The sequence below is a fragment of the Caloenas nicobarica genome, chromosome 25 (assembly GCF_036013445.1).
Source record: "Caloenas nicobarica isolate bCalNic1 chromosome 25, bCalNic1.hap1, whole genome shotgun sequence".
Taxonomy (NCBI): domain Eukaryota; kingdom Metazoa; phylum Chordata; class Aves; order Columbiformes; family Columbidae; genus Caloenas; species Caloenas nicobarica.
The window spans coordinates 1,636,623-1,662,656 of NC_088269.1; the positions used below are offsets into that span (position 1 = coordinate 1,636,623).

The 26,034-nt window shown below is 58.6% G+C and overlaps 1 protein-coding gene across 1 annotated transcript in view; it reads left to right on the top strand.

Moving 5' to 3' along the window:
• Window positions 1–24,900, top strand: part of NUDCD3 (NudC domain containing 3) — a 29,493-nt gene extending 4,593 nt beyond the window's left edge. Inside the window, exons 3-6 of the mRNA XM_065651820.1 lie at window positions 11,943–12,075; window positions 17,352–17,495; window positions 23,141–23,329; window positions 23,872–24,900. Of these exons, the coding sequence (XP_065507892.1) occupies window positions 11,943–12,075; window positions 17,352–17,495; window positions 23,141–23,329; window positions 23,872–23,982 (577 nt within the window). The 3' untranslated portion in view covers window positions 23,983–24,900. The remainder of the gene's footprint in view (window positions 1–11,942; window positions 12,076–17,351; window positions 17,496–23,140; window positions 23,330–23,871) is intronic.
• Window positions 24,901–26,034: the final 1,134 nt, after the last annotated feature.

Here is a 26,034-nt window from a genome sequence, read left to right on the forward strand (position 1 = left end):
GTGGCTTCTCCTCTTCCTCGTCCTGCCTGCGCCTGCTCCAGCTGCCCCAAACATGGTGGTGGGTGATACAGCAGTGTCCTGGCTTGTGTCACCAGCAGTGTGGCCAGCAGGCCCTGGGCAGTGACCGTCCTGTGCTGGGCACTGGGGAGGAAAAACCTCAAATCCTGGGGGCAGTTCTGGGCCCCTCAGCTCAGGGCTCGAAGTGGTGGCACCAAAATCACCTCAGGGCTCGAAGTGGTGGCACCAAAATCACCTCAGGGCTCAAAACGGCGGCCAGAGGGGTGGCGGGATCACCTCATGAAAGCCCTTGAGGTGCTGGAGCGAGTTGAGAGAAGGGAACGGAGCTGGGGAAGGGGCTGGAGCACAAGTGTGATGGGAGCGGCTGAGGGAGCTGGGGGTTCAGCTGGAGAACAGGAGCTGAGGGGAGACCTCCTGATCTCTGACCTGCCTGAAAGGAGCTTGGAGCCAGGGGGGGTCGGGCTCTGCTCCCCAGGAACAAGCGCCAGGACCAGAGGAAACGGCCTCAAGTTGCGCCAGGGGAGGTTGAGGTTGGATCTGGGGAACAATTTCTTCCCCAAAGGGCTGTGGGGCATTGGAACAGGCTGCCCAGGGCAGTGCTGGAGTCACCATCCCTGGAGGGGTTGGACAGACGGAGATGAGGTTCTCAGGGACACGGGGCAGTGCCAGGGCTGGGGGAACGGGTGGACTCGATGTGTTTGAGCATCTCTTCCAACCAAAACGATTCTGTGATACCACGCGCAGGAGGACCTGGCCAGGGAGGTTTTGCAGCGCCGTTCTTTCCAGGCCAGAACAAGGTGTCTGTGAACTGTAAGTAGGGCAGGAGCAGCCAACAGGTTTGTCAAAGGGCTGTAGTTGGTTTTGGTACCTCTGGGGGGCACTGGAGCCCCCCAACAAGCAGCAGAGACCAGGAGCTGGGTGTCCTGGGCACCCCCGACAGCCTATTAATAATTTAACTGCTTAAGTCTGCACAGCCCCTTCTGAGCAAAACCCAGAGCCACCAGCCTGGTTCCGAGGGGCGCATGAATAACGCGCGACTCCAGCAGCAAGAATGCAGAAAAGAGCTTAAAATGAAAATATTTTCCATCTCCTTTCCCTCACCCCCGCCAGAGAAAACCACTGCCGCCGAAATCTATATAAAAACTTGCTCATTCTGTCAACCTGGCTGCTTGGTAAATGTAGGGCAGGTACCATCCCAGATCTGCCAGCTCCCATCAGAGCCTCGCTGTGCGTTCGGGAGCATCTCGCCAAGCTCGGCGAGACAGTGGCAGCGTTTTTGGGGTCGATCTTGAAGGGGAAAGCAGAACCAAGGCAGATTTGTGGGTGCAGAGGGTCGCCCGAGGGCAAGGAGGTTCCTTGCTCTCCCCGAATCCCGTGAAATGCAGGTCGTGCAGTTCCCTTTGCCCCATGAGCGCGCTGAGCATTGGGGTGACTTTGGGGCGACCCACGTGTCAAGAGGGGTACCCCAGCTCTCTCTTTTGTGCCACTGACAAAACCGGCTCCTCAGCCCAGCTCGAAGTTGCCCTGGGTGTCCTCGCTGTCCCCACCTCTCCAGGGGAGCGTGTCCCCCTCCTGTCCCCTACCACGGGGCTGCTCATCCCAGGAGGTGTGTGCAGGCTCTGGCTCTTCCCTGCTCTGGTCCCCAAAATTGTCCTCACCTGAGCTCAGCTCCTAATTTTGAACACCCCCGCCACCCAGCACCCTCCCCTTCCCCCAGCCTGGATCTCGTCCTGCATAGATTTGCTCTGCAGCATTTAAAATAGAGCCCAGCAGCCCACGTGTGACACCGCGCAGCACGGCCTGGGCGCTCAGCTTGCGCTTTATGACTCTGTTCCCGGCTTCATTCTGCTCCTTTCTTTCTCCCAGCATGAAGTGGGGGAAACGCTCTTATCCTCCTGTTCCATGAGCCCCATCCCTGGGGTCACGCTGTCTGCGGGCAAGAGGTCATGGCAGGAGGTTGGTGGTGGCAGCTCTGGAAGTCTGTGTGTGGTGGTGAATGTCCCACCTTCAGATATTTCTCCGTCCAGCCCATGTGTCTCTCCAGGCGTGCTCAGGATGGGGCTGTTTGGGATGCTCTGGTAGAGATCATCTCAGCTCTCGGGATAACGACCCGCTGGAAAGAGCAGTTTGTCTGGCCGGGAGGGCTCCTAGAGAAGGATCTTTGAGAGCAGATAGATATTGAAGGATTCACCCAGAACATGATGGTGGGTCCCTCATGCCAAGAAAGCCCTTGAGGTGCTGGAGCGAGTTGAGAGAAGGGAACGGAGCTGGGGAAGGGGCTGGAGCACAAGTGTGATGGGAGCAGCTGAGGGAGCTGGGGGTTCAGCTGGAGAACAGGAGCTGAGGGGAGACCTTCTGATCTCTGACCTGCCTGAAAGGAGCTTGGAGCCAGGGGGGGTCGGGCTCTGCTCCCCAGGAACCAGCGCCAGGACCAGAGGAAACGGCCTCAAGTTGCGCCAGGGGAGGTTGAGGTTGGATCTGGGGAACAATTTCTTCCCCAAAGGGCTGTGGGGCATTGGAACAGGCTGCCCAGGGCAGTGCTGGAGTCACCATCCCTGGAGGGGTTGGACAGACGGAGATGAGGTTCTCAGGGACACGGGACAGTGCCAGGGGTGGGTTATGGTTGCACTCTGATCTTGAGGGGCTTTTCCACCCAAAATGATTCTCTGGTTCTATGGTTCCTCCCACGCAGAGAGGGGAGAGGAGGCTGGAGGAGGGGACCATGGTGAGGAGGGGGCTGTTGGCAGCTCCACTGCTGCCCGATCAGGCCTCAAAGGAGACCCTGCTTGTCTTTTGCCATGTGTGAGCGGGGGGAGATGCTCCCAGTGTGGTTGTACCGGGGAAGGGAACAAACAGGCAGAAGCGTTGTCTGTGTCCTGTCCTGTCCTCATCCCGGTGATCTCTGCTCCAGCACCGGCCGCTCCCCGCTCCGCCATCCCCGTCAGAGGGTGTCAGGGCTCGGCAGTGTCCTACAAAACCCCTTTGTGTACTTTCCGGCTCGCCGTCCCCCAGAACAAACTGGAACTGAAATGTGTTAATCTGCTGAACTGACTTTTCCGAGCTCCAGCCCCTGCAGCCAAGGGTTAACCCTTTGTGGGATGCGCTGGGGAGCATACCCAAAATAACCCTGGGAAATTTCTGTGAGGCTGCTGTGTAAATCTAATGTGACTTAGCAACGGCTTGGCTTTGCTGGAGGCCCATATGGATTTGTTATTTTCGTTGCGAGGTGCAGGATGGGCTTTCTGGCGTGGCTTCGTCCTCCTCAGGGTGCTGGGGAAGGGAATTTCACTGCTGGTCACCCGGAGCGGGGCTGTGGAGAGGAGGTATCACTGCACACTCACTCCTGTGGGGCCAGTTTGGTTTGATTTGGAGGCGGCGTTATCCCAAAGTTTCTTCTTTCAAGCCTTTGGCAGGAGAACAAGGCAGGGAAGGGAGTGGAGCTCTGGCTGCAATCTGTCCGGCCCAGAAGCCACTTCAACTGGTTTCCATCCCCCGTGTCCCCGTGGGCTTTGCCGCTGAGCTCACCGCAGCAGCACGGGGTTCGTGCTGTTCTTCCAGCCTGACCCAGAAAGACGAGAGCTGATCCCGATCCGTATTTTGAAGGGAGAGTCTGTCCTGGTTCTGATTCCTGAGCTGCGCAGAGGTGCCGCAAAGGGAATTCCCCCAGCGCAGCCCCGGCCCGTCATGAGCCGCAGCGAGACAGATCTCTGACCTGGTACCGCCAAGCTCCATCTGGCCCTGGATCCCATCTCCACCAGCAGCAGACGCTCGGGGAAGCGGAGGAGAACAGAACGAGGTGTGCGGCGATGCTTCCTCTGGCGTTTCCCCCTGCCACCACGAGCCAGAGCGAGCGTTTGGTCTTTCATGTCTCTTGGTGGATTATTTTTGTCCCTTTTGTCTCTGAATTTCAACCCTCGCAGGCCTGGGCTCTCCACGGCAACGTCCTGCAGCAGGTTCGTGGCCGTGCAGCTTTGGAACCCGTGTGTGCGGGTGGAGAGGCACTGAGCGGTTCCCTGTTTCCCTTCTCCATCCTGTGCGGGGTTTTCCTGTCACATCCCTTTCCCCATTTCAACCCATTTTTAGGCCGAAAAGGCCTCATTTGTTCGATTGTTTCTCCCTTAAGAATCCTCGTGCTTTTCCTGGTCCTACACCATCCTCCAACATCCCTTGTCCATGCCAGGGCGTCCCTGTGCTCTGCGTGTGTGTGAACCCACCAGGGTTCTCCACTTCTTACCCCATTTTTTGCTCCTGGGCTGTCCCTGCCATCCCAGTGAGGCCAAGAAACCTTTTTCCAGCCACACAGTCTCCCCCACCAAGTCAACCGGCATCACTTAAACCCTTTTCCTCCCCGACTCTGACATTCCAGGTGGGAGCTGCAGCCCGTGCCGACCAGGAACACAAATTTCGTCCAGACCTCCATCCTCTGACGTGCCCAGGAGAGGAACAGCAGCGTGTTCTTGGCTCGCCGAGTCACGCAAAGGCTCTTTCGCTCTCAGGAGCTGCAGTGCTGGATTTGTGGCGCTGTCACGTTTGGTTTTGAGGAGGAACGTGTCCAGGTTATACTGGGAGAAGCGGGGAAACTTCTCTGGAAGTTCAGTCCTCCGCTGCCAAGCAGAGCCTTTCTTCTTGCAATGGAGAGCGGCTGTAGCTTCCTGCTGGGAGAATTATTTTAACACATAAACCTTCTCCCATTGCGGCGGAAACTCAACTGCTTGGGAAGCATCTTTTCAAAGGGCTGAAACGCTCGAGCCGAGGATGAGATCCCCCCCAGCCCTCTGTCTGGTGCAGCCCTCGACTGTAACGAGCCTTTTTGTGGCTGACGAGGAATCAGTCGGGGCCCAATTTTCCGGTGCTTTTCACAAGGAATCGGACTCCTCTGCTTGTGTTGCTGAGATCAGCAGCGGAGCGGCAGTTCCCCTATCATGCACTGAATCGCTCAGGGCTTTGGTTGCCCTACCAAGGTACCGAGCTCCTAAATTAGGTCCCAGGACCAAAAATAACTAAATTAAAACCTATAAATTTTTTCTCTTAACAAGCAGAAAAATCCCAGGGCTGGAGGCCGAGGGACAGCCTGTGCCTCGTTCTTATTTAAAAAAGCAATATCTGTTTGCTTGTTTTAATATCACCTTGTTCACCAAAGGAAGCAGCATAATATGGAAAACTACCCGGTGCACGTGGGTCCGGCACAGCCCGGTTGTGCCGTCGGGTGCCGGGAGAGTTTGGGCCGAGTTGTGTTGGTAATGTGGGGTTCTGAGAAGCCACCTTGTCCCCTGCTCCCCAAATTTAAATCCCCTTTAGATTTCTTTGGCTTTATCCCCTTTTTCCAGGGTAGCTTTAATTGAATCCAGCCCGGTTTGTCTGCGCGTAGGTCTCTTGGAGGAGACCTCTGAAATCCAAGGTTGTATAAGCTCCATGCAAACGCTATAAGATCCCAGGGGGACTTTTCCGAACGGTGACGTGTCCTGCTGTCCTTGACCTAAATATCCCAGCAGTAAGTGAAATCCAGCCCTCTGGTGCCGACGCTCCGAAACTCTCCTACGAGCTGGCGCTGGCATTTCAACCCATCTAATGTCAGTAAGTTGGCTCCGTCGAATGGCTCCGTAAATAACTTGGGAAGCAAAAGGGAAGGCTCAGAGCTGCCCTGAAGAGCACGAGCTTGGAAAAGAGCAAAGCTCTGAGCTGACAGGGAGAGGGACGGGGTGTCTGGGTCCCGTGTGGGGGGATTGGTGGGACTCCAGCCTCTGTGGGTTGGGTGGATTTGCTGTTTGGCTGGTGGGTTGGGCGGTAAAAGCATCTTCTGGTGTGGGTGCTGCGTTGGGCACCTCGAACCGGGGAACCCCCTCTCCACATCTCCAGCCTTGGTGCAGTGGGAACAGGGGGAGAGAAGCTTGGACTCAAGTTGCGCCAGGGGAGGTTGAGGTTGGATCTGGGGAACAATTTCTTCCCCAAAGGGCTGTGGGGCATTGGAACAGGCTGCCCAGGGCAGTGCTGGAGTCACCATCCCTGGAGGGGTTGGACAGACGGACATGAGGTTCTCAGGGACAGGGGGCAGTGCCAGGGTGGGTTATGGGTGGACTCGATGAGCTCGAGGGGCTTTTCCAACCACAAATGATTGTCTGATTCTCCCCTCAGCTCCTGTTCTCCAGGCCGAACCCCCAGCTCCCTCAGCCGCTCCCATCACACTTGTGCTCCAGCCCCTTCCCCAGCTCCGTTCCCTTCTCTCAACTCACTCCAGCACCTCAAGAGCTTTCATGAGGTGATCCCGCCACCCCTCTGGCCACCGTTTTGTGTTTTGAGGTGATTCTAGTGCTCCTGGTGCTGCCAGTTTGTGTGCTGAGGTGATTTTGGTCCTGCCATTTTGAGCCCTGAGGTGATTTTGGTGCCGTCATTTAGAGCCCTGAGCTGAGGGGCCCAGAACTGCCCCCAGGATTCGAGATTTTTCCTCCTAGAGCCCAGCACAGGACGGTCACTGCCCTGGGCCTGCTGGCCACACCAGTGCTGGTCCCAGCCAGGATGCTGGTGGCCTCTTGGCCACCTGGGCACACGCTGGCACTTTGAACTGTGACGGAGGCATCCGGCTCAGTGAAACCCACCCCGGGGCAGGTGTTTCCAACCAAGTCAGGGGGAAAAGCCCCTGGTACAGCCCTGTGGCGCTTGGTCTCAGCAAGAGCTTCTCTCCTAGGATTTACCAGTGCCTCCTTGAGTTGTGGCAGCGCCGGGGACATGGGATTAATTATGTTGATGGATGCCGCTCGGTCTCGGCTGCTGTCACGGAGCAACCGCCTGGATCCAAACGTCTGATCGCGGCAATAACCGCCGGCTGGATTGACGGCGTGCGCAACGTCTCCTGGCAGGCCCCGCACTGCATGTTGATGTGGGTTGGGCACACGGCCGCGCCTGATTTTCCTCTTTTCCTACTTGCTCGGAAATTCATTATTACTTAATGAGATCTTTCCATTCTTGGCAACCTCTCCAGCTTGAAGAAGGTTTTGTGCATCACACGAGGCCTCTGACGGTGGTTGGGACGCGGAGCTGCGGGGAGTTTCTCTGCTTTTGGCTGCGGGGTGGCTCTGTACAACACCCGTTTTCCCTGCGCTGAGGGAGGACGGTATCGCAGAAGGGAGAAGCTCGATTTTTGTGGTTGGGATGTGCCAGTGGGACTTGATGGGATGGGGTGTTGATGGCAGAGCGTGAGCAGGGCAGGAATGGTAGAAATTCTTCTTTCAGGAGCAGAAGCGGAGTGGGTCTGGGGCTCCATTTCTGTGTCAAGTTGAGAGAAGGGAGCGGAGCTGGGGAAGGGGCTGGAGCACAAGTGTGATGGGAGCAGCTGAGGGAGCTGGGGGTTCAGCTGGAGAACAGGAGCTGAGGGGAGACCTTCTGATCTCTGACCTGCCTGAAAGGAGCTTGGAGCCAGGGGGGGTCGGGCTCTGCTCCCCAGGAACAAGCGCCAGGACCAGAGGAAACGGCCTCAAGTTGCGCCAGGGGAGGTTGAGGTTGGATCTGGGGAACAATTTCTTCCCCAAAGGGCTGTGGGGCATTGGAACAGGCTGCCCAGGGCAGTGCTGGAGTCACCATCCCTGGAGGGGTTGGACAGACGGACATGAGGTTCTCAGGGACACGGGGCAGTGCCACGGGTGGGGAACGGTTGGACTTGATGAGCTCGAGGGGATTTTCCTACCAAAATGATTCTGTGATTCTATGAGGCTTCGCTGTGCCGGCCCGGCTTTCCCCCCACATCATCCTCTTTGGCCTCGGCTGGTCCCGCTCACTCAGCTTCGGCTCTTGAGGTTGTTTCTCTTCTCCACCCACCTCCACATCACTTAACTGGCTTGACACGTTTGCATTGCAGCTGCCTAAATAATTCACCTTGACTAAGAGCAAACAGCAGCGCCGGCCCCAGAGGAAGCTCTCGGTGAATGCCAAGTGACTGGAGGGATCTGCGGTGCCGTTGAGGTGCAGCCCCCCACCCTGAGCTCAGCGCTTTGCTCGACCAAAGAACCAGCACCGGCTGAGCCGTCGCACCGCGCTCGACTCTGCAAAACCGGCGTATCCCACACATCCATCGCCTGCTTCCCGAGGATGGGAAAGCCCAGATGCTCCAGGCTGAGAGGGTCGGTTTCCTTAAGTAGTTCTGAAAATCCTTTGGATATTTTTCTTTTTTTTATAGAGGAAAAAAAAGAAGTCCATTGGGTTTAGGCCCATGTTAACTCCGTCTTGTGGTGCTCACCCCGCTCTGCACCCCCTCACAGCAGCAGCCGTCCTTAGCTCGATGCTACAGGCAATCTTTTCCTCAACTTTTGCGTTCTTACATAAAAATCCTCAGTCAAGAGGAACTCCATGGGCTGCCCTACTTCTCCTCGTATAAAACATTCAACCAAATCCTTCGGTGTTTGTTTCCTGCGCTCGGTTTGTGTCTGGCGCTGCTTTTACAGAGCAGGTGCTGGAACTGTCGCGCTCTGAGGATGGAAGTGCCTTTAGCTGAGTGTCCGCAGAGGAGAGGATCGCGCGGTCGCTGTTCCCGCTTTGCTTGGCTCATCGTGCACCCACAGAGCTGGAAATCCCAGAATAAGAAATGCCCAGAAATCTGGATATTGGGCTCAGTGTGTGGCTCAGGCCCTCGCTGGAGCAGCATCTCCTGGAGATGCCACCACGTCTCCTTGGGGTCCCCCTCTCGCTGCCGTCAGGTCTGACCTCGCGCCCTGTGGCTTCGGGACTGGTGAGAGCGCAGCCGTGCGATGTGGAAAACAGATCGGCTGCTTCTTGGCGGTGCATTGTTAAAGGTTTCACCTCCCCCAAAATGACACATCGCTTGCAAAAAATAGAACAAGACAGAACACACAGACCACCCACACCGTCCCCGCCACCCGGCAGCCAAGTGCACGCGGTGCCAAACCCTCGCGTTTAAAAGCCAGTGCTGTTTCACCTTCCCTCAGCCCTGCCACCACCTGCCCCGGCACGCGGTTCGGCATCGCGGTGAGCTGCCCATCGCGCCGGGAGCAGCCGCGCTATCGCCAGTGCTGCCGGGAGAATCCCCATCCAACCGCCCTGCGTGCTGGATCCGGCCTCCGTCTTCGCCTGGTGGCTCTGGGGCCGGGAATTTCTCCTGGCGACGGTGTTGGTGCAGGAAATTCTCTTGCCTGCGGCGTGGTGGAGCTGTCGAAGCGACACGAGGGGCGGATTTGGCCGAGCTGGGGCTGTCTCCTGCGGACAAGGAGGGCAGCTGCCTCCCGGCCGGGGAGCTAGGTCCAATTTCTTGAGTGCCGCCGGCGTGAAGGGGGGTGTGTGCGAAGCACAGTTGGACCAGGCGAGGATCTTGGCTGGAAAACCTCCAGGAAAGGAAGAGCTGCTCCAGGAGATAGTGGAGCCGTTTGTCAGAGGCACTTAACGAGGCTGAGGCCTGAGTTTGTCACCCCGAATCCTCATTTGTGCAAGAGCAGGTGGTTAAACTTGCAGAGGAATTTGCCAACCCCTCGTGATCCAGTTTTGGGGCACAAAGTTGCCTCATGAGTTTCAAATCCGAGGATTTTGAAGGTCGGTAGTGAAGCTGGAGCAGGGATGGGTGGTGGTGACATGCAGGAAGGGCTGAAGGGGTCTGGGCTGGGTCTCAGGGGAAGGAGAGGAGCAGAGAAGTAACAGTCCCCATGTCCCCAGGATGGACAGCGGCAGCTGGAGGGAGGTTTAGTCACAAAACTCCGTGTGGAGCATGGGGATGGTTTGGCTGGGGTATGTGAGCTCTCTAGGATGAACCGGCCTCAAGTTGCACCAGGGGAGGTTGAGGTTGGATCTGGGGAACAATTTCTTCCCCAAAGGGCTGTGGGGCATTGGAACAGGCTGCCCAGGGCAGTGCTGGAGTCACCATCCCTGGAGGGGTTGGACAGACGGACATGAGGTTCTCAGGGACACGGGGCAGTGCCAGGCGTGGGTTATGGTTGGATTCAGTGATCTGAAAGGTCTTTATCAACCAAAGTGATTCTGTGATTCTATGATTTGCTGGTTCTTGTCTGATTCTTCCCTCGCTCTTCAGGAGCTGACAACACTTGGGATGGTGACTCCCAGTGAGACACCTTCCCTGTGGTCCCTGGCTGGTGAGGAGCCTGGAGAGCTCTGCCCAGCTCCACGCTGATTAGAAGGAGAATTTTTCCTCTTTTAGGACGCCAAAACCCAGCAGGTTTTAAGCCTTGCTCAGGTTTGTTCTCTGCTTCACCGTGCGGCCACTTACACCCTCGCTCCAGCCCGAGGGGGTCGGGACACACGGCAGGAGCATCGTGTCCCTGTGCTGTCCCCAAGCAGAGTCCCCCACACCGGGACCCATCCTGTGGGGGCACAGGGGGACGAAACCAGGGGAGAAACGTCCCTTTTCCCTGCCCGTGCCTCATACAGGGTGATCTCAGGGAGACTCGTGTCCCCAGAGCATCATCAAGACAATGCTCAGGGACGCACCCTCCCTTGTTTGAACCCCTTTGCTTGCACGGGGTGCGAGCGGGACCCTGCAGCCCCCGGTGACCCGCAGCCCCCGGTCCCCGCTCCGTTCCCCCATTGCCCTCCCGCCTGCTTGACTCCCACAGTCTGGAGGCGGTTGGGAAAACCGACAGCTGGAACCAACCCGCGCCGGCGGTTCGGTGCTGCCATGCCAACCCTGTTGCCATGGCGATGGGCACCCAATGGGCGACCGCCAGGAGAGGCCAAAATGCCCAAAAAAAAAAAAAAAGCGATGCCGTTGCCCCGAAAAATCCCTGGCCCGAGGCTGGGAGCCCGTGGCCGCTGCCAGACCCCAGTGCTGCCCACGGAACCGCATCAAAACCGCCCCGGGGTGTGGGTGGTTGTAACAAGGCAGGTAAAACACCAAGAAAAAAATAAAAAAGGAGGGGGGTGTACACACAACCCCTTCGACAACACCCTCTGATTGTCTTAGAGCCTAATTTAATTAAAATTGATGGATCTTACATAATCCTCAAGGCGCCGCGCTGCTGGCAGCCACCCCCGCCTGGTGCTGGCGACGGCCCCGCGCTGTGGGGGTGTCGGGGAGGCAACGGGGCGCAGGGATGTCCCCAGGGCCACCAGCTGCCACCCCTTGGGGCCACTCGTCACCGGACCCCCCCTTACGTAAGTTACTGCAGCCCCGTGTTTATCCGGCTCTGGATTGAGGACCAGGTGCATATCAAAACATTTTAAAACAACTCTGCCTTTTGTTAGCGCCACAGCTATGTTTAGGCAGAGTTCGATTTTATTGGAAAGCCCTCCCCAGGAGGGTGCGATGGAAGAGATCCTCAGCAGGCTAAAAGGGACGTGGGGTGACAGAGATCTCCCTGTTGGCTGGAAATGCTGTCTTGATTATCGTATATCAATCCGGTCAATCCCATCCTGCCCTCACAGCCGCCTCCTCATTCTTCTCCTGAGATTTTGCAGCTGGAAGTGGCTGGTTTTGGCTCAAAGTGTCACTTGTGACCCAGTTGTCCCCTTCCAGTGCCACGTCAGGCTGGCTCTTCAGGCATCCTGCTCCACAGCTCTGTCACCTGTGTCACCAACTGCCCCAGTTGCAACGGCGGGCGGTGATAAAATTAAGAGGAGGATAAACCAGCTCTGTTTTCTCCTGGTGCACCAGGTCCTGGGCGCTGGGGAAGCCAAACCTCAAATCCTGGGGACAGTTTTGGGTCCCTCATGCCAGGGGTGGGTTATGGTTGGACTCGATGAGCTTGAGGCTCTTTTCCAATAAAAATGATTCTATGAACCTTCTCCCTTCCTAGACAGGGCCAACAGCACAGGAGGGACTGAGCATCAGCCTGAAGCGTTGGGGATCTCACAGGATGGCCCAGCAGAGGCTCTGCCCTCTCTTCTGCTCCTCGTACCCCGCTCTCAGGTTTCCTGCTCTCTCCAGTCTCTAATCTGTCCAATATTTGGCATGTCACCCCTTTTTTCCTCCTCAGGAGACAGGAGCAGTTCCAAACAGACCCTGACAGCTACAACGGAGCTGTGCGAGAGAATTACGCCTGGTCCCAAGACTACAGCGACCTGGAGATTAAAGTGCCTGTGCCCAAGCACATCATTAAAGGCAAACAGGTAAGGCAGCCTTAACGCCGTGTCTTTGGGCATCTCCCTTTCCCTTGGGGTGTCCAGCTCTCCCGGGAAGCTGTGTTTGGAACGGGAAGGCTCTTTGTCCTTCGTTCTCAAGGAGCAGGATGCGGTTGTGCCTTTTTCTCCGGCTCTGGTGGGGACTGATGGTCCCAGTGTGGCCGTGTCCCCTTTACGACTGTGGCGTCCCATTTCTCTGGCCCCAGCGCGGTTCCCTGGCACTTTCTGTGCTTTTCTGCCGGCTTACACTGACTGCAAACTCCCCTGTGGGTTTCCAAGCCTGGCTGGGAATGAAGGATACTCCTTCCCCGCTCACTCCAGCTGACTTGGAGCCTTTCGTTTGCAAGTGGGAGCTGCTGGAACGGCTCCTCTGCACAGCCCGCGTGGGGTGGAAGGGACCTGGGGACCCTCCCGCTGCCTGCGTGGGCGGGGGGGGGTCTCACCTGCCCCCTCAGCTCAGGCAGGAACTTTCCATCTCTGCTCACGGCCACGAGCTGTCACATCATTTTTCCTTTGCCACTTCTGTTCCCTCCCGGCGAGGGACTGGAGAGAGGCGTCCCCATAGCTGGGGTTAGTGGGACCCAGAAGTTTGAACTCTCCTGTCTTTAGAATCACGGAATCATTTTGGTTGGAAAAGACCTTTAAAATCATCGAGTCCAACCGTTTCCCCACCCCTGGCACTGCCCCATGTCCCTGAGATCTCCATCTCCATCTGTTCAACCCCTCCAGGGATGGTGACTCCACCACTGCCCTGGGCAGCCTGTTCCAATGCCCCACAGCCCCTTCCGGGAAGGAATTTTCCCAATTTCCAACCTAAACCTTCTCCTTCTTCAACCCCTTCCCCAGCTCCGTTCCCTTCTCTCAAGTTGCTGCAGCACCTCAAGGCCTTTCTTGGCGTGAGGGGCCCAGAACTGCCCCCAGGATTTGAGGTTTTTCCTCCCCAGTGCCCAGCACAGGGACGGTCGCTGCCCTGGGCCTGCTGGCCACACCAGTGCCGGTACCAGCCAGGATGCCGTTGGCCTTTTTGGCCACCTGGGCTGGCTCATGTTCAGCCGCTCTCACCAACACCCCCAGGTTGTTTTCCGCTGGGCAGCTTTCCAGCTGCTCTTCCCCCATTGCTCTTTCCCGAGTGCTGCCCTCCCCACAGCTGATCCAGTATTTTTCCATTTTGGATCTCCGCACTCCCCCACCTCCCGTTCTCCTGCGCCCAGGGTGGCTGAAATGATCCCACTTGGGTTTGTCCACCGACTCCAGCCCCCACAGCTCCCGATTGTGCCAAAAGAGCATCATTGGCAGCAGCAACCCGGACCAGAGCGGTGAGGGAGCGAGTGGCTGCCACGGGGACAGCAGGGGACCAGGAGCCGCATCTCTCTAAAACAAACCCAGGCTGTTTCTTGGAAGGATTCGGGGGCATCCAGACGAATGTTCCATCCCTCTGTGAGCATGATGCCTCTCCCTGCCCAGGGAAGTGCCCTTTGTGCCAGAGGACTTGTGTCCTTGCCAAAAAAATAAGAGCATCGTGGCTTTGCCCTACCCCGGGGTGTCGATGGAGATGATTATCAGGGCAGCTCCTTCCCACGCAGCTCTGCCTGTCCTGGTCCTGATTTCTGCCCTCTCGGGGCAATTGATTGTTCAGACATTGGACTTTCCTTCTCCTTTGTGAGGAGTCTCCTGGGCTTGGCTTCATCCACCCCTCTTGGTGGCTGACTTTTCATTTTAAAGTGATTATTTCCACCTGTTCCAGCCTCGGGAGACTGGAAGCAGATAGGCTGGGTCACAGGCCAAAGCAGGAAGGTTCAGAGCAGTTTTAAAGCTCGATGGAGTTTGGACACACTGTTGGTGGGTTGTGCATTCCTCTACATTCACCACACAGCTTCATCTTTTTAAAAAATTATCAGCTTTTTGGCTCCTGCCTGCCAAGGCAAGATTAAAAATCTCCCCTGTTTGGTCCCTGGGCTCAGAGCACGCCCAGCTCTAATGCTGCTCAAAACCTTCCTTATGACACTTTTTTGGATTCAGGCTGTTGCTATGGCACATTTTCGCTCGGGTGAGCTTCAAGTTTCCTTGTATGGAGCTCCAAAAAAGTGGCCGTGGAGCAGGAATGGGCGACGGGGAAGGTGGGAGCATCTTCCTCTGCGGTCTCCACCTCTCTGATCTACTTAGAGGCGCGACAGGGGCCTGTGGATTCGAGCACTTCCCAAGCACTTAAATAGAGATAATGACAACGAGCCTCTTTTTTTTGCCTGGCTCAGAGGAGATGAGCTCGATTCCTTCGTAGGTTTGTGTTTTGCTTGTTTGATTTGCGTGGGCGGGTGTGGGCGTTTTAGTGTGCACAGAAATTACTGTGGTGGAAAGGCACGGCAGCAGCGAGCTGAGCGCTGGGTTTCCTCGCAAGTGCTGGGAAAACCGGGTGTTTTTTGGGGGTGCAGAGAGCTTTGTGGGGAGCACGGGGTGGGGGACAGGCAGCCTGGGAGCATCCGGGGTGCCCCTGGTTGTGGCTGCGCTGCCGGGACGGCGTTTCCCACGGAATCGCGCTTTTTCTCCCCGGTCCGTGCCTGGTTCTGGCAAACCCCGGTTTTGCCGGCTATGAGCGCAGGGTGGTTGGACAATTCGGGGTGCAGGGGACGGAGGGAGGACGGGCAGCCCCTTGGGGAGCCTGGTCACCCTCTCCGCCGGAGCAGGGACACCGAGCAGAAGTGTTTTTGCCACCGAGGCACCTGAGAAGGAGCCGTTGGCCACGTGTGCCAAACCCTGCGATCTCTGGGCACCACCATGTGAGTCCTCACGGACATTCCTCTCCACACAAGTTGGTGTGTGGCCTTTCCTCTTGTCCCTCGTCACCTCTGGTGTGCCAAGAGTGGCCTTTTTGCTGGCTGCAGGTTGATGTGGGTGTTGCGATGGCTTTGCAAAGCGGCTGGGTTAACTCTGCCTGGTTTGGGTCTGTTCTGCCGTTTGGGTTTCTCCGCTCCCTCTCCTCGTGCCCTGCTGGTCCCAGAGCCACCTCGGGGACGTCCCTCAGCCCCCCAGCTCTCTCCTGCAGCCGCCTTGCAGTAAAATACCTCTCACATTTGATTGCTCCTGTCCCTGTGGATCCCACAGCTGAGATGCCATCTGTATCTCCAGCATCCCTGGCCCCCCACACCCCAAAAAAGGCCCCTCACAAGGTGACTTGGGGGTCACGTTGTTTTTTTACGCTTGACCCTTTCCGGGCAGACCCTGTGCTGCGCCGGGGACAAGGACAGTCAGTGGCGGCGGGGAGCAGAGCCTCTTCCTTTCCATACTTAAGAGGGGCTGAGAAGAAAGATGGGGACAGACTTTTCAGCAGGGCCTGTTGCGACAGGGCAAGGGCTGATGGTTTTAAACTGAAGGAGGGAGATTTAGGTTAAATACAAGAAATTGTTGCCCCTGAGGGTGGTGAGAGCCTGGCCCAGGTTGGCCAGAGATGTGGTGGATGAACCATCCCTGGAGACATCCCAGGCCAGGCTGGACGGGGCTCTGAGCAACCTGAGCTGGTGCAGATGTCCCTGCTCATGGCAGGGGGGGCACTGGGGGAGCTGGAAAGGGCCCTTCAGCCCAAACCATCCTGTGATTCTGTGATCCACACACTTCGTCCCTGTGCTGAAGCCTCAGACATGTCCAGAGGAAGCTGCTCGGTGCCGCAGCCTCTCTGGAGATGTTTCCCATCCAGGAGGGATTCTCAGCGGCCGTCTGCAGCCATGCACCAGGTGGAAGCTGGGCATCCTCTCATACAATCACAGTTTTGGTTGGAAAAGCCCCTCGAGCTCATCAAGTCCACCCATAACCCACCCCTGGCACTGCCCCATGTCCCTGAGAACCTCATGTCCATCTGTCCAACCCCTCCAGGGATGGTGACTCCAGCACTGCCCTGGGCAGCCTGTTCCAATGCCCCACAGCCCTTTGGGGAAGAAATTGTTCCCCAGATCCAACCTCAACCTCCCCTGGCGCAACTTGAGGCCGTTCGCTCTCGTCCTGTTGTCCTCTCCCATCTGACAAAGCCGGAACGTCCCTTCTCTGACCCCCTGCAACCACAGCCCCGCTCCCCGCATCGCAGCTCAGTCCCGGTGTCGCCCTGCGCTGTGTGTGCTGGGTCTCCTCTGCTCCTTGTCACACATGGTGGGTTTGGGGACTTTATCTGGGTGACATCAGACGCAGCCGTGGTGCCTCCCCGGCTGGAGCAGCTCTGCCTGTCTCTTGCCTGCGTGGAGCTAGTGAGCTGCTGGAAATCTCCTAGGTAATGGATAATGTAATAACATTTCAAATGAGATCTGCAGAGCGGGAGGAAGATCTGGGGGAACTCTGGGAGAGAATGCAGGCAAATCTCACCGCAGTCTCCTCCTCTCGGGGCAGCACCGGGGGCCACAAACCTGCTCCTTTCCTGGCTAGGTCCCCCTGTAACTCCTTGGGCTGGCTCGTGCTCAGGGCCGATGGGGAAAAAAAAGAACATATGGTCTCTCCGGAGAGCGATGGTACTGCGTGCGGCACAGCCGAGCCGCAGCCGGCCTCCGTCACCCCAGGGGACAGCCATGTCACCTCCGCGGCAGGTTGGAGCAGGGTTCCCCATATGGCTGCCTCAGGCGGGACCTGGCCCCGTTTCTGGAGACGGAGCTGCCGCGTCCCCGTCCCCCCGCGGTGGGCGAACAGGAGCCGTGCCGCAGCGTCCCCTCCCCAGGAGGCCTGGGCTGGGCCCAGCGCTGCTTCCGACAGGGGAAACGGAGCTGAGGAGATTTTGGTGTGCGCGGCAGAAGTGGGGACAAGCCACTGCTGCCCGCGTCGCTGTAGAAATCCCCAAGTTGTTCCCATTTCCAGCTTGCACCACCCAGGAACACGCACACCCGTGCCCAGCTTGTCATGGTGACAGCCGGACACTTGCTGGACACTCCTAAAGAGTTTGGTCACAGCAAGCAGGTGCCCAACCTTCGAACACTCCGTGGAGGAGCCCTGTAGGTTTGCTGCTTTTCTCAGTGGGGAAACTGAGGCACGGGGCAGTCGCACTGGCAGAACCAGCTGCCCCAAATCCTTCCAGGGCTCGGGCTGCCGGGCCCCGCTGCCTTTCGCTCCCCGGAGAGGTTTCCTTTTTCTGAGCTGTTGCTGTTTGTTCTGACATGACAGCGGAATTTCCACACGGGTCTGAAAGCTCTTCTCTCTCTCATCCCCAGCAAGTGCACTTGACCCCACACTCCAGCTTAGCACGAGGACACGCAGGAACCTGCTGTGTTATTTTCAGTCTCTCTCTGTGTTTCCAGGTGTCTGTGGATATCAGCAGCGGCGCGATTCGGGTGGCGGTGCTGGAGGGGAGCAGCCAGCGCGTCCTCATGGAAGGGAAACTCACCCACAAGATCAACACGGAGAGTTCCCTCTGGAGCCTGGAGCCTGGCAAGTGCGTTTTGGTAAGGCTGCTCCGCGCCAGCCGCGTCTCCTCGCCTTCCCTTGCTGGGCTTGACCTGGAACACTGGATAAACTCCTTAAACAGCCAGATCTAGACATGTCTGGCTTTCCCCATCTGACGTCCAGCTCAGTCTGTGTGCCGTGTGCTCTGGCAGAGCTGCACGTCCATGGGGTTGGGCGAGGAGGGTCCCCAAGCTGCGGTGGTGGCAGCACATCTGGTATCTTGAGGTGGTCGCCATCCCCTGATCGGCAGAGAGAGCTTGTGACACGGCACCGTGTCCTTTGCCCTCTGCCTCGCCTGGTCCTCGCCTGGCCCCAGCATCCCGGCAGACTCCTGTCCCCGCCGTTCCTGTCCATCCTGCCTCAGGTTTTTATTTCTCCTCTTGGAATCGGTTGCTGTGGCTACGTCTCCGTTTGCCTCCATCAGGCCCCGTGGCTCGCACTGTGCCTGCGCCCCAAGATCTTCCTCGACGAGGTGGTTTGGGGGTTGTTACCACCCGGCAGCATGTTCCTGGTGGGTTCCCAGCATGCAGACTCGTTTCTGGGATGCTCCAGGCTGCGGGTGGGAGTTCTGCCGGCCGGGGGCCGTGTCTGCAGCTGTAACTGTCCTGGGGGTTTGCGTTGCTCCCCGTCAGCCTGCATCTTGAGTGGCAAACAGTTGCCAAACTCCTGCGCGAGTTTTGGGACCCAGAATGTGCTGGGAGTGGGGTTTTTGCCCCTCTGGCCACCTTCGCCCTCTCCTTTTCCACCCAGAGGCTTTCCCAGAAGTTTCAGGAGCGATCAAAGCTGTTTTGCACCCCGGGAGAAGCTTCTCCGACTACTTTAGGCCATTGAAACGCTGTGAAAAAGGCGGTGGCATCGTTAACTCGCGTTTTTAAAATGTTCTTAAGCTTCTGGAAAATTAGCTGAGCTGGGAAGAGGAACAATCCTGGGAAGAAGAACAATCCCGAGAAGAGAAACAATCCTGGGAAGGAGCAGACCCATGCAGAGGTGACCCAAGGAGCATATGGGAGTCCCTGGGGATGTTCCTGGGATCGGCAAGGGAGGGAATTTCGGAGGAGGACGGGAATGGCGCGGGCGGAGCGAGACTCGGGGCCTTCTGGAGCGGCCGCAGGGAGCGATCCTGTTCCCTCCAACCCTCGGGCTGGGTCTCGCCTCAAAGTAGCGCGAGCGCAAGGTGCCGAAGATCTCCAGCTGGCTGCCAACATATTGGTGGTGGGATGAGATTTCGCTCTGAAGAATTGTAAGGTAACTGGAGCAGAGTGAGTAATTCTTGCCCAAGAGCATCTCCTGGTTTCCGTGCACGGAGTAGCCAAAAGTGGTTTGCAGCTCCTCCCGATTCATTCATCAGGCGACACCCAGCCATGAGTTAATGAGTTGCTTCGTTAAGCGCCTGCGCGGGGCCAGGACGGGAGCCGGTTGGGTTGGCTTGGAGGGCGGATGGGGCAGTTGGCCCCATTCTGCACCCGAGTTTGTGCATCCACATGTTGTGCAGCTCTGTGTGAGCTCTGAACATGACGGTCGGGGATGTCTGTGTCCCGTGACATGCTGCAAGGTGTCACCTGCCACCTGAGACCCCAGGTGAGGTTAAAGTTGAAACCGAACGCACCCAGTGCCAGTGGGGGTCGGTGAGGAGATCCTGGTGCCTTGGTCACTGCTCGGGGCACCTCGGCAGCTCCATCCAGAGAATAACCTGCGCGTGCTCTTGTTTTCATGGTCTGTGAGTTAGAACATATCACCGGATCAGTTTGGGTGGAAAAGCCCCTCGAGATCATCAAGTCCAACCATAACCCACCCCCGGCACTGCCCCCTGTCCCTGAGAACCTCATGTCCGTCTGTCCAACCCCTCCAGGGATGGTGACTCCAGCACTGCCCTGGGCAGCCTGTTCCATTGCCCCCCAGCCCTTTGGGGAAGAAATTGTTCCCCAGATCCAACCTCGACCTCCCCTGGTGCAACTTGAGGCCGTTTCCTCACGTTGAGGCAACCCCTGTGGGCAGAGCTCGATCCGAGGAGGTGAAATCTCTCCCACTTGCTCTTCTCCACCTGGGACGGTCCCAGATCTGCGCAGAGAGGCCGGTGGGTCCCGTTCGCTCTTGCAGGACACGTCGATCATTGGGATCCCTCTGCTCTCCCGGCTGCTCTTACGGCTTCCCCAGCCCTCAGACACCGCTCCGCCTTTCCAACGCGTTTCCCATCTTGTCCTTGGCACCCTCACCATTCGCACGACAGCCCGGCCGCGGCGGAAACCCAGCGGGTGTCATTTTGGAAGCAGATCCCACACCACGTGAGCTCTGTCCACGGTTCCTCCTGCTCAGGATGGTGTCCCTGTCCCGAAGCCCCGCGCCCGGGTGTAATCCCTGCGCTCTCCCTTCTCCGTCACACCCGCTTGCTTGTCGAAAGCGAGATTAAAATAGCTCCGCACGAGCTGTTTTTAGAAATCTCCACTGGGTGTTGTGCACAACACGTTTTGGGATTATTTTCGTTGTGGAGGACTTTTTCCCCCCATTCCCTGTCTTTTTTCTCCTCCTCTCCAGCGTTTGTTATCCACGCTTGGGCTTTTGTCACAGAGTTCTGCCTCGAACAGCTATTACATGCTTCGGCTTGTCATCTCGTGAGCCACGAGGCCAAGTTCATAATAATCTGTGGTGCTCTCCCTCTGCCCTGCTGCCTCTGCCGTACCCCCTAAACATCTCCCCTGACTTTTGGGGTGATGGTTGCTGTTCCAGGAGAAAAGCACGTGGTGAGATGTGGTTTTTTCCAAGACCTACTTACATCCCTCAGCAGCATCTCCCCAAATCTGACGAGGCATTTTGGATCGGGGAAGAAGCCTCGTGCGATGAAGAAGCCCAGAACCAACCGCAAAGGGTTGTGACCTTCCCGGCCGCTGTTCCTGCCTCCCTGTGCACCCCAAAACACTCATCTGGGCTGTGACCCCTTCTGGAGGTGATTGAAGATCTCCCAACAGCCCAGGAGGCCCTTGGGCAACCCGCAGCCTTAGAAATGGAGCTGAAGTTTGACCGAGAGCCCGGACACGCCGCAGGGACCCAATCCTTCCACTGGCAAACAGCCACCAGCATTTCTGGGACCCCGGAGGGCCGGGCTGAGCCATTGGCTGGGGGACTTGTAGCACAGGCAAAGCGTTTGCTTTGTCTGAACATAATCAGGTCGAGATTTGTCCTTGCGAAAAAAAATCCCTGCTCCCAGCTGGGGTTCCTGGATCGCTCCCCGAGGGAGGAGCAGCCTTGTATGGTCAAACACCCGAGTCTTCCTCTGTGCGTGGGTGAGGGCTGAGCCCAGGGATCTGCCGCAGCCTCTCAGCTCTCCCGGACCTTGGCCTTTGTAAAATCACAGAATCATTTTGGTTGGAAAAGCCCCTCGAGCTCATCGAGTCCACCCATAACCCACCCCTGGCACCGCCCCGTGTCCCTGAGAACCTCATGTCCGTCTGTCCAACCCCTCCAGGGATGGTGACTCCAGCACTGCCCTGGGCAGCCTGTTCCAATGCCCCACAGCCCTTTGGGGAAGAAATTGTTCCCCAGATCCAACCTCAACCTCCCCTGGCGCAACTTGAGGCCGTTTCCTCTGGTCCTGGCGCTTGTTCCTGGGGAGCAGAGCCCGACCCCCCCTGGCTCCAAGCTCCTTTCAGGCAGGTCAGAGATCAGAAGGTCTCCCCTCAGCTCCTGTTCTCCAGCTGAACCCCCAGGTCCTTCAGCCGCTCCCCAGCAGAGATTCTTGCACCCAAGCGCTCGGGGAAGATAGAGCCTGTCTCTCTATCACCCCCAGCTCTCGTAGCCCATGTCCCCAGCCGAGCGCTGGGCTCAATCTACAAAAATCATTGGCAGAAACGTGTCCAAGGATCAACCTGAGCCCACGCTCTCCGTCCCGGAGGTCGGACCCGTCTGTGGCAACTGTTCCTGCACCACAAAACCCCAAACTCAAGGTGGTAGAGAGAGTTTTGCCCTGACCCATGGGCATTTCAGTGTCTCGCTCCCTCTTTTGCATCTCTCCCCCTGGAATCAAGGGGATCGAGCAGATTCCCCCTGTGCGCACGAGGCGGGCTGCAGAGGTTAATTAATTATTGTTTGTGAAGCACTCGGCGCTGGAGCGATGCGCAGCACCGAAAAGCTGGTGAGGAAATGAATAATTCTGTTCTTCCCAGCAGGGTGGGAAACATTATGTGGTAAATAAAGCCGGGGCCACGCGTGGGGCGGGGGGGGGACAGGATCCCTGGGCTGGCACCCACGGCAGCTCCGCCAGCCCTTACTGGGGGGGAACTAGTGAATCACGGGAGATTTGGGGCTCTGGGCGTGTTTCCCAGCTAATTCGTGGGGGTTCCCCAGAGTCTGCACCAGGTGGGTGCCGGGGATTTGGTGAGCAAGGGGGAAGGGATGAATTTTCCTTCCCCTGGTGCTCTGGGGTGGCAGTGGGTGACGTCTGATAACTGATAAAGTCCTTGGGCATCCGTTCGTCCCTCTGCCGCCAGCCTGGCTCTGGTGGGGATGCGCCGAGGGGTGGCCATGCCGTGCGCGCCGAATCTGTCACGCTGGTGGCACCGTGGGGACATCGCTCTTGTTTCAAACCCCGAGGAGAAGCAGCAGCGAGCCCCGAGAATGCTCCTGGCCCAGGTTTGGGCTTGTCCCCCCTCCGAGGGGACGACACTCGGGGGGATCTTGCCGTCCCCCCCGCCCACCCAGGCTCGGGAAGCCCACGAGCAAAACCCTCGGTGGCTTTTCCTCCTCTGGAAAGTGGAACTGTGCAATTAAACTCAGAACAAGCACGCCCGTCTAGCTGGAAAAACTAACGCCTTCCCCGAGCTGGAATATTTTCCCGGCTCTGCTCTCCCAGAAGGATTAAGCCCCAACCACCCCCTCCCGTATTAATTGGTTCCTTTTTTTTTGCACCGGGGAGAGACGCTCGGCTCGGGAACGGGAACAGCCGCCCGTGTTTTCCCCTCCAGAGCTGTTTGGAGCTTCCAGGGAGGTTTGAGTAAATTGTATTGTCGGCCTTTATTGATGATTTTGCAGAGAGGCCCGACGAACGCCATAAATCTTCCGTGCTGCTGGGATTATTGCTCAAATAATAGAGGAGGAAGGAGCCCACCCCCCTCCTGGCAAAAAAATAGAAGCAGCAAGTGGGGGTTCCCAGTGGGGGGTGTCCCCACGGTGACGCTGGCACCGGCGCAGCCTCCCCAGCTGTGTGGGTGTCCCCTGTCCCTGTGGTGTCCCCTGTCCTCAGAGTGTCCCCTGTCCTCGGGCCAGCCCTCCACAGCTGGTGGTGGTGGTGAGCAGGGGTGGCATGGAGCAGCAGGTGACATTGTCACCCCTGGGATGGTGTCACCCACAGGGAGGTGTCACCCGTGGGCTGGTGTCACCAGCTGTGGCACAGGCCAGGATTTCGGCTGCGGTGCGATTGTGCAAAGCCCTTGGACCACCAAAGGAGGGAGAGACAAGCGTTTGTCCCCCCCTGTCACCCATGTGGGGGGACCTGGGGCCGGAGTGGGACCCTCCGCTGGTGGCCAAGCCCCAGCCATGCCGCGGAGCGATGCGACAACGCCAGCTGATGGCACCGCCGCCGTGGAGGTGTGGGGCAGGCGGGGGGTGACACGTCCCATGGCGGGGTGTCCTCTGACCCACACCTTGTCCCCAGATCAACTTGAACAAGGGGGACGAGTACTGGTGGAACGCCATCCTGGAGGGCGAGGAGCAGATCGACATCGACAAGATCAACAAGGAGCGTTCCATGGCCACGGTGGACGAGGAGGAACACGCCGTGCTGGACCGGCTCACCTTCGACTACCACCAGAAGCTGCAGGGCAAGCCCCAGAGCCACGAGCTGGTAGGTGACAGCCTCCCCGTGTCACCAGAGAATCACAGAACAGTTTGGGGTGAAGGGACATTCCCAGCTCCCCCAGTGCCCCCCCTGCCACGAGCAGGGACATCTGCACCAGCTCAGGTTGCTCAGAGCCCCGTCCAGCCTGGCCTGGGATGTCTCCAGGGATGGTTCATCCACCACCTCTCTGGGCACCCTGGGCCGGGCTCTCACCGCCCTCAGGGCCAAAAATTTCTGTGCCCTCCAGTGTCCCCAAGTCCTTCTCCTGGGGGCTGCTCCATCCCTCCATCCCCAGCCTGGACCAATACCAGGGTTGCCCCGACCCACGTGCAGGACCTTGCACTTGGCCTTGGTGAACCTCAGGAGGTTCACACAGTCCCACTTCTCCAGCTTGTCCAGGTCCCTCTGGGTGGCATCCTGTCCCTCAGGTGTGTCACCCTGGTGTCACAACCCCCTCCCATGCCTGTGGGATGGGGATCGGGGAGGGCGGGGAACACAGGCGAAGGTTTGGGGTGAACCCTGACCCCACGGGGAACCTCATTTTGCAGAAGGTGCACGAGATGCTGAAGAAGGGCTGGGACACCGAGGGCTCCCCCTTCCGCGGCCAGAAGTTCGACCCCTCCATGTTCAACATCTCCCCGGGCGCTGTCCAGTTCTGACAGCGGCCCAAATAAAAATAAACCAGCCAAAAATTAAAAAAAAAAAAACCAACCAAACCCAAAGCGGGGAGAGGAGAAACCCACCTGGGACCACCCAGCGCCCGTCACCCGCTGCCAGCACCTTGGCACCGCCCGGCACCGCCTGGATGCCGAGCGGGGAAACCTGGCGAATGCAGATTTTCCGTCCCATCACCACGGCAACCCGGGGACCCTGCTCCGCTCCTCGGCTGGAATAGACGCAGCTCGTTGGGTGACACAATGATTGTTTCTGGTGCCTCAGGATGTTTATTTTGGGGGTTTCTGGGTGTGCGGATCCCAGGATGTTAATTTTTGGGGGGTTTTGGGGGGGTGCGGATCCCACCCCAGCACAGGGCAGCTTTGCAATCTCCGCAGCGTTGGGTGCAGGCCGTGAGGATGGGGGGGCACATGGGGAGGGATATTGTGCCCTGCCTGCGCCCTGCCTACCAGGCACCCCCAAATTCCCCTCGCCGGGTGCTGCTCTGGCGTCTCCCATGGGCGCCGCGCTGCCCCAGGCCCCCACCCATCCCATCCAGCACCGTGAGGGGGAGTTTCTCCCAGTTTACCCCCCCTCACCCCATCGCCGGAGGGGGCTCAGAGTGGGCAGAGACCCCCTCAGCCCCCAGGGTTTGCTCCCCGTTATCTCGGGGGACTGGCGGGGCTGTCACCCACACCACCATGGGGCGGGGGGATCCCCGGCAAGGACGCCAGCCCCACCGTACCCAAAACGTCTGGGTTTCCCTTACACAGCACTTTGGGGTCTGGGAGGGGGGACATGGGGCCCCCCCAGGCCCAATTTCCCACTGGCCCCCACCCTGGGGTGCACAGGGTGAGGGTCCCCAGCTGTCACCTTCCCTGTCCCCGCCCTTCCCCTTGGTTTGCAATAAACACGTTTCTGGAGCGCGGGGGCTGCGAGTGATTTGGTGCCACCATCTGGGGGGGACACCTGTGTCCCGCCCCCCCTCCAACACCACCATCCTGCTTAAACTGAGGACAGGGACGTCTGGGGACATCTGCGGGTGGCCTTTGTGTCCCCTGCCCCACACACGTGGTGGTGGGGGGTGGATTCTGGGGTCCATTTGGGGGTGGATATGGGCTCCCCAGGGAGGCTGGATTTTGGGGTCCTTTGTGGGGGTGATACGGGGTCCCCAAGGCGGGGCTCGATTTTGGGGTCCATTGTGGGGTGGATATCAGGTCCCCGGGGGGGCTGGATTGTGTGGTGTGCATAGGGGATCCCGGGGCGGGGCTGGATTTTGGGGTCCTTTGGGTGGGGTGGATTTGGTGGGGTGGGCAGCAGGTGCATGGCAGTTTTGGGGGTGCCGACCTCGGGGTCTCACCCCGCTGTTCCCCCCAGCCCCCCGCTGTCTCCCCCCGCGCCGGGTGCCGAAATTTCTCCGTGGATGCACAAATAGCAGCGGGCTCGGCGCGGTGCCCCCCCACGGCCGCCCACGGTCCCCATGGCAACGGCAGCGCCAGCCACCAGCCGCCCACCCGCACCCCGGGGTGGGGGCACCCACCCCCCCACGAGCCCCCACCCCACGGGTGACGTGTCCCCACGGTGGCGGGGGGAAAGACCCCGGTGTCCCCCAGCCAGGCCCTGGTGGCCTTCAGGGCAGCCTCGTGCGTGTGCCCCCCCCCAAATAAAACCTGCCCCCCCCCCCCCAGCAAGCCTCTGGTATTGGGGGGCTTCAAGGTGCCCTTGGAGGAGATTTTTGCCCCCCCAAGACCCCTCCTGGGTGTTTTGCTTGGAGCCTTTAGGGGTTGTTTGGGGTGACATTGGGGGGGGCTCCGTATTGGGGGGGGGACAGGGGGTGTTCTCGGGGGAGGGTGAGAAGGCAGAGGTGGGGTCCTGGAGGGGGTGTCTGGATACTGGGGTCTTGTGCGGGGGGGGAAGGGGGATCGGGGGCACTTTTGGGGTCCTTTGCGGGGGATGTGGGGCTGGATATGGGGATATTGGGGGGGGGGGGAACACGGGGGATATGGGGGGATGTAGGTCCCCCCCACCTGGGGGGTGTCTGGTTGTGGGGCCCTTGG